This window comes from Scomber scombrus, chromosome 23 (genome assembly GCF_963691925.1).
Source record: "Scomber scombrus chromosome 23, fScoSco1.1, whole genome shotgun sequence".
Classification (NCBI taxonomy): domain Eukaryota; kingdom Metazoa; phylum Chordata; class Actinopteri; order Scombriformes; family Scombridae; genus Scomber; species Scomber scombrus.
Genome location: NC_084992.1, coordinates 10,735,130 through 10,743,079, shown reverse-complemented (window position 1 = coordinate 10,743,079; position 7,950 = coordinate 10,735,130). Strand labels below are relative to the sequence as shown.

The following is a 7,950-nucleotide window of genomic DNA, read 5'->3' as shown; positions in this document are numbered from 1 at the left end:
CTGGCTGTTGCGTAAAAAGAGAGAGACGCTGACTTGCAAAGACTCATAAAGGCGGGCTGAGCAATCAAGAATGCAACCCGTCCACATGTAGCTGGAAACGCAGCGCACTGGAGCGCAGCGCAGCAGCCGGAGAGCACACGCAAACTTGTGGAGAATACATTCCTCCCCCTATTCTTCTCTTATCTTATTTCTTCCTTTTTTTAAACCGCTCGAGAGGAAATACACAACCTTGATCCATCCAATCCTTTGGGGCATTTTTCCCCCCCACACAAACACCTCCCCAACAAGAGCATGACGAATCCTGTTCATGTTTTTAATTGAGGCAACAGGAAAGAAAACGATATGGAGACATTTACAATACACGATATGCTCATAAATTCAACTGATCTGAACAAAATTTTATGTAATTTTGGGATAAAGAATATATCGGAGTGCGAGACCGAGCAGGACCCCTCACCCGAACCTCAAGGTACAGTGACTTTATATTTTAATGCTCTACCAAATACAGAGAAAATCCAGACGAATGATGATTTATTTTATTAAGATTTCTGCTTATAATTAAATTCAAAAAGCATTTTTTGTTCTGCAGTTTATGCCAAGTCATATTCTGCTTTGGGCATTTTTGCGTCAGTGCGCATTACGCATATGGCTCAGGTCCTCTGTAAAGCTAATGCGTTCTGCTGTATGTTAGCAATGACACATATGTTGTCACACTACACTAGATCTGCAAAGTCAAGCCTAAAGAACTGCCATCATACACAAAGTAGGGGAAGAAATGGTACAAACTTAGATAAAACGCAACATGATGGCTGGAGTGGCCCAAATTAAATTCCTTTGAGGCTATTTAAGGAACATTAAAGTTTTTGCTTATATGATTAAAAGGTATTTAAGTAGAATATATAAAGAATAGAATATAAATCAGACCCAGAGTTCACACGACTCCTCACACTGTATGTCCCTCTACTCTTAGATATCAACCAGACTGTGCGGATCGTCCTCTACAGCCTCATCTTCCTCCTCAGCGTCCTGGGCAACAGCCTCATCATCGCCGTGCTGGTGAGGAACCGGCGCATGAGGACGGTCACCAACCTCTTCCTGCTGTCCCTGGCCATCAGCGACCTGATGGTGTCCCTGGTGTGCATCCCCTTCACGCTCATCCCCAACCTCATGAGGGACTTTATCTTCGGCAACGGCATATGCAAGTTGGCCATGTACTTTATGGGTAAGTTATGATATTATATTATGTATTATATATCATTTGGGTTATATGATATTTGGGATTTTGGCTACCTTAACATTATGATAGTATATTTTAGGCTGTTCTATCTTAATGTCTATTTGATTTCTGAAGTTTTTGTCCTCAGATTTACAATCATCCCCAAAATTTCATTTCATTATGTAATATCTTTTTTTTCAATATCACCCAATTGAAATACATCAAGTTAACTACATAGACTAGTAATTTGCCAAATGTGCCCAAATGTGCATCCCAGTTTGAGTTAAATGTGACAATTTTTCATATTTATGGTATTTTGACCTCCGATTCAAGCCACCTTTTACTTCTTCATACTTCATGCCTGCTGCCCAATGCGTAATCTCTGTCTACAGTGAGTTATCATTCTGTTTTTCATTGCACTGCCAATCGTATTATTTGGCGGAGAGAGGCTAATTGAAGTCATCATAGGCCATGTCCTGTGCAAGCTTCATTTCCCTGTATGTTCCAATCTCCAGGAGTGCACTGTACGTAAATGCTCCTGTTGGCCTTTACTTCGTGCTTAATGAGCCTTAGTTATAAAAATGATTAAAAACAGTCCCCCTCTAAGGAATGAAAGTCTCAGAATCAGATTAACCATATTTGCAGCAATGATTAAGAACATTAATTATGAAGTTTTTTCCTGTTTAGAGATTTAATTGAGCATCCTTTAATTTTTTTGCTACACAATTAATTATGTTTATGTCCAATCTAGGCAGTTGTTTCCTCAGTTTATCCTCAAAGTTGAGATCAGGAAGCTATTAGCAAAGTTCTTTAACAAAATAACGGATAGCCCAAAGAATTAATTATGGGTAACAAACGCATTTGAAAATGGATACAATTAAGCAAAACTTGAATAAGTTTTGGCCCAAAATGACAACAACACAATGTACAGTCAGCTGAACATAAGACTCTCACCTGCTCTAATGAGACAGAGGAGAACCAAACCAATAAACATCTGGAGGTGAAAAAGAGAAACACCACAAACTTAACTTAACTGTAATATATATATTAGCTGCTTTAATGGTGAATCCAAAATAAATTAACTTATACAAGGAAAACTGTTGACAGCTTCGACTATCCCCCCGTAATGTGGAGAAAGTGACCTCCAAAAGCAATTGCCTTCATTTCATCCTACATGTACAAAAAAAAAACCCAATATATTTTAGTTGAATTTAAGCAAAAGTAAGATAAGATGTACTGGTGCAATGTTACACAAAAGTGCCTGCACTCAATTCAGACAATATAGGGCTATAAATGTGTTGGGGCTGTCCCTGCCTGAGATGTGATGAACTGTAAATCGAAAAACAAAAAAATAACATAATCCTTACAATCCAATTATTCTGTCTGTTTTCTCGGGCAAGGCCTCAATTTGAGACTTTAGTGAACTGGATTTGAGCCGATCACATCTGTATGACAAGAAGCTATATAGTCACAGAGAAATTGGGAATGAACCCAAAATACAGCAGACCCTTTAATACAACATTTGGGAAGATGAGTCAATCTGATCATAATTTCTGATTCTGATAAATTCCTGAGATTCTCTGTTCTTACACAGCCTCCGCTGGGAGCTTTGAGATAAGGTGTGGTCATTACACATGCCGCAGCTTTACTAATATTTCATTTTCATCCGATTACAGTTTACAATGTGATTTTCATATTCCTCCTTACTTCCTGGTGCTGCATTTAGCCGTTCAGTGAGATGAGAGCGCTGTCATCCGGGATTATTACCTCATTTGTCCCTGTGTTTATCTGTTTATGCACCGCTCTTCACAGATTGTACACAGCGATTATTTGAATGTATTTCTAGATCCTCTTGTTATTCTTACTGAGTGTGTTAATGCTGATTTGGTAAGAGATTGTGGATCACGTTGTGCTCTGCCGCTGCCCTGCAGTTAAATTTAATGTGACAAAATATTAATGTGCATCCAAAGTATCACAGTAAACACAGTGACATGTTGTAAGGGATGGCATGCCTTCTACTGTAGGTGTTACAGCCTGTGGCGGAGGAGAGAAAAGCAAAATGAAGTTGGAGAAGAAATGTTAATAAAAGATAGTAGTTGGACATTTTGGGAAATAAGCTTGTAGAGAGTCAGATGTCAATATGGATACCGAGAAAAAGTCAGACACACCACTCCCCATAAAATATGTATATTTGCTTTATTGCCAAGAGTTACATGAGAAGAGCAATACATTATCACACCTGTCCACCAAATATGCAGCTGGGGGTGGAAACAGATAGATTCTGACAAAAGATTAAAAATCAGCCAAACTGAACTTCTAAACTAACAAATTATAACAAATTATCTTGTGAGTTTAATTCATACAAAAAAAAAGTAGAAAAATGAGTTGTGGTTCTGCCAGGAGTTATGAGTTATGAATAATTTCCAGGCTTGGAGTCACTGCCAAGAAAAAGTCAGGCACACCACCCCTGTAAAATATTATAATATATTTATACATATACATATAAACAAATGGGTGATAAATTAGAGGAAAAAAACCTGAAGAAATGAGTGGAAAAACAAAACAAATACAGATGCTTCCTCACAAGTGCACTGCATGGTATGATGCTCTGCGGCAAGTATACAAAAGGCTGAGCAAGGCCCAGTTGATTCTGATTTTATATAAGGCAAGAGGAAAAGATGTAAGTGACTTTGAAAGAGAGTTCCTCGTTGGGGCACGGATGGAAGGAGCTTCAGCTACAAAGACCACTCAACTGTGGCTGGTGTTTCAATAGGAACAGTGATTAAAGTGACATCTGCATTCAGATATATGGGAAAGACATCAGTAGAAAGGTTCGGACATTGTGGTCGACAGCACGGACTTGAGGTGACTCAAATCAATGCAGGACATGATCAGACTGACTGCATGAACAGTCTGTCTACAATTACATAGAGAGGGATATTATAATAGCGTTGCAGTGCATTAACCCCTCACTACAAAGATGGAGCAAATTTGAGAGTTTAATTGTGCAAAAAACCATAGCCACTGGTCTATAGTGATGTGGATAAAAGTGATATGGTCAGATGAGTCATCCTTCATCATGAGCGGGTGAGTGCATGTGTGGCGTAAAACAAGAGAACGGTATAGGCCTGAATGCTTGACCCCACAGCGAGGGGATCCGGTGGCTATGTTATGCTGTGGGGGGAATTTTGCTGGCATGGTTTGGGTCCACTTGTCCCCTTAGACAGAAGGGTCACTGCAAATCAATACAAACTTGTTCTGAGTGGTCTCTTTTATCCTATGATGAAACATTTCTAGGATGACAATGCCCCCCATCCATAGGGCACGAGGGGGTCACTGAATGGTTTTATGAGTATGAAAATTAGGTGAATCATATGCTGTGGCTTTCGCAGTCATCAGATCTCAATCCAATTGAACACCTGTGGGAGATTTCAGACTGACGTGTTTACCACCATCATCAACACACCAAATTAGTACCTTTTGGAAGAATGGCGTTCATCCCTCCAGTACAGTTCAGAGACTTTTAGATTAGATTTTCTGGTGGCTCCAACACCATACTAAGACAGTTTATCTTGGTTTTTCCTTGAATTTGTGACCCGTCTGTATACATTACATATAATATCTGTGATATTGCTTTCAGAGCTCAACACTGAAACTTAAAAGTGTTTTTCGATTTTCTGATATGTGCAGGTGTGTCAGTAAGTGTTTCTACTTTCAACCTGGTGGCCATCTCCTTGGAGCGCTACAGTGCCATTTGCAACCCTTTGACCTCCAGGACGTGGCAGACCAAATCTCATGCCGCTAAGGTCATCACTGCCACCTGGGTGGCGTCCTTCATTCTTATGCTGCCCTACGCCATTTCTAGCACCATCAAGCCCTTCACCCGCCTAAACAATAGCACCGGGCACATGTGCCGTCTGGTGTGGCCCAACGACAGCATCCAACAATCCTGGTGAGCTAATGAGAACTGCATTAAGGAGAAGCAACATAACTTCACTATCCCACCAGGGTGTCTTCACAGTCAGATGCACTCAGATTGTGTGGCAGCAGCAATACCCCACTGCTAATTTCAGATGGCCCCTTTATTGATTTTCTCAGTCTGGTACTGCTGGGGAGAGACAACCATTTGGGAAATTGTCTGGCATTACACAGATCTGAGCCTTCAAAAACAAAACAAGAAAATTAAAATGTATTGCTGTTGATCTAATTCAATAAGTGATTTTGATTAGATACACACATTTTCTTTCACTTACGCCACAAAATATGTCCCTTGCAGGTATGTGTCTCTGTTGTTGCTGCTTTTCCTCATCCCAGGGATTGTCATGATGACAGCCTATGGACTCATCTCCCTGGAGCTCTACAGGGGCATCAAGTTTGAGCTGTCCAAAAGGAAATCTAGCAGAGGTATGAGAATGAAACATGACAAGTAATCAGAAGCATTTATTTTTTATGGATATAAAAAATAATTATTCTATATTTGTCCTATTGTCAATAAATCCCAAGAAAAAACAAAACCAACAATTTGGTAATTTGTCTTGAAAAGGTTTAAATGATTAATTTGATCTATTTTAAACCGTTGATTGATACAGATTGAAAAGCTAGTGAGGATTTAAAGCAGCAGGACTGTGTATTTGGGATTGAAGCAAAAATAAACTACAGTGATGAAGAAAAACATCACACAGAGCAACAATGTGGCTTTTTGATGTGTTCTGACAGTTTTTGAACAATAATGGGACTCAAGAACGAACTATATCAGACTTTGGTTACACAGACAATGCTTAATCAATTCGTTGTTAGTTTTGTCTTGTCCTGATTGACAGATATGGCTCAAACCTTTTATGTAATAAAAGCTTTGCTCTTGCATTTTTATGCTGCTGAAAAAAATAAACTCTTAAACTAGTCTTTTTATATTTTCTCTCCTAACAGACAGACAATCCAGCACTGGCAGCATTAAGCCAGGTGACAGTGATGGATGTTACCTCCAGCCATCTAAAAAGAAGAGCATCACTCTGAGTACAGGCAGCCCTGACAACAACAAGCGCATGGTCGGACGAGTGTGTGGCAGCAGCTCTACAGCCAACTTGATGGCCAAGAAGCGTGTGATTCGGATGCTCCTGGTCATTGTCTTCCTCTTTTTCCTGTGTTGGACTCCCGTCTTTGTGGTCAATGCGTGGCAGGCTTTTGACCGGCGCTCGGCCTACCGCCTGACCGGCGCACCCATCTCCTTCATCCACCTGCTGTCATACACCTCGGCCTGCGTCAACCCCATCATTTACTGCTTTATGAACAAGCGCTTCCGCCAGGGCATGCTGGCCACCTTCACCTGCTGCGGCTGCTTCAGGAGGAGCAGCAGCAGCACCTTAGGGGGGTCAGCCGGAAGCAGAATGGCTAAAGGGGAGGTGAGCAGAGCTAGACCTGGGACAAAAACCACCGAGCAGAATGGTCATACCCCGCCAAGCGGAGCCAGTACACGCTTCACCTACACCGGCATTCGTGCATCTGCCTGGAGTGAGCTAACTTAAACTGGATTTTGTATGTAAGAGCACTGGTCTTAGTGAGGACTCTTGAAGGAAATCTGTGGTGTGTTGTTTTAATTGCAAAGCCCTCACTGTGCTTATAGAACTACTTTATGACCTGCTATGTTGCTTTAGCTTGGAGTGTGACATGACATGGGTAAAATAGGTAATGACTGCAGTAGAGAAGTGGTGTACATTCAGTGCTCTCAGCGGATCAACACAGCCAGATGTTTCTCTAAGTGGACTGAAGCCTGATCAACACGCAAAGCCTTGAAGGGCCACAAGTCTGACACAGTGAGGTGATGTTTTGATGAGGCATTCATGTAGTTTCATATTCTCCATATACTCTCTTTAAACACATTTTAGTCATTCATCTACCACAGCATGTTGTACACAGACCAACCAGTCTGCATCAGATGAAAACTATCCAAAATAAATACAAGTTCACTTCACCCAACTGCCAACAAAACACATTTTCTTACTTATCTGATGATAGAAAAGTTTGTAACTGCAACATGGTTTCTTGACCCAGGTGATACTCTTAAAGGAGTATAAGGATGACCATACCAGTTGATGAAACAACATCACCCAAAGGTCTATTTAGTAGTTTTTCTGGAGCCTCTGGTCATATCACATGATCTTCATCATAGCAATGCCCCAAGGTTAAGAACTCAAAAGTTGACCATAACAGTGTTTTTGGATGTGTTAACTTCTTAACTACATATTACATCTGAAAATATTCTGAAACATTCATTTCACACTTTAATTTTTCTGTAATTTCCCCACTTTCCAAGCAGCCATTTATTTTTATTCAGTATAAAAAAATCAATTAGCAGACTTTGTTTAAAGGGCACATCATTAACTTTGACATGAACAGAATAGTTTGACCAACACTTGTTTTCTTGCCAAGAGCTAAATAAGAAGATTATTGATACCACTTTTTTGTTCCTGCTGTAGCCAGCAGCTTGTTAGTTTAGGCAATTAGCTTAATTTAGCATAAACATGGAAAACAGCTAGATTAGCTTTCTCCAAAGCTCTAATTAAAAGCTAAAATTCAAATATCAACACCTCTAAGGTTTACTAATTCCCACGTTCTCACTTGTTAATGTTAATCCACACGGACAGAAAAGTAAAAGTTTATTCTAATCCTGTTTATGCTAAACCAAGCTAACAGCTGTAGTGCCGTACTTACCGCCGGGAGAAGGTAAATAAGTGGAT

General features: G+C 40.2%; 1 protein-coding gene across 1 annotated transcript; it reads left to right on the top strand.

Moving 5' to 3' along the window:
- Positions 1 to 342: 342 nt before the first annotated feature.
- cckar (cholecystokinin A receptor) lies at positions 343 to 6,738 on the top strand. The gene is made up of 5 exons (XM_062444920.1): positions 343 to 469; positions 971 to 1,222; positions 4,907 to 5,168; positions 5,493 to 5,620; positions 6,143 to 6,738. Exons 1-5 carry the CDS (start codon positions 343 to 345, stop codon positions 6,736 to 6,738), a joined length of 1,365 nt encoding a protein of 454 aa, XP_062300904.1.
- The last annotated feature ends 1,212 nt before the right edge of the window (positions 6,739 to 7,950 follow it).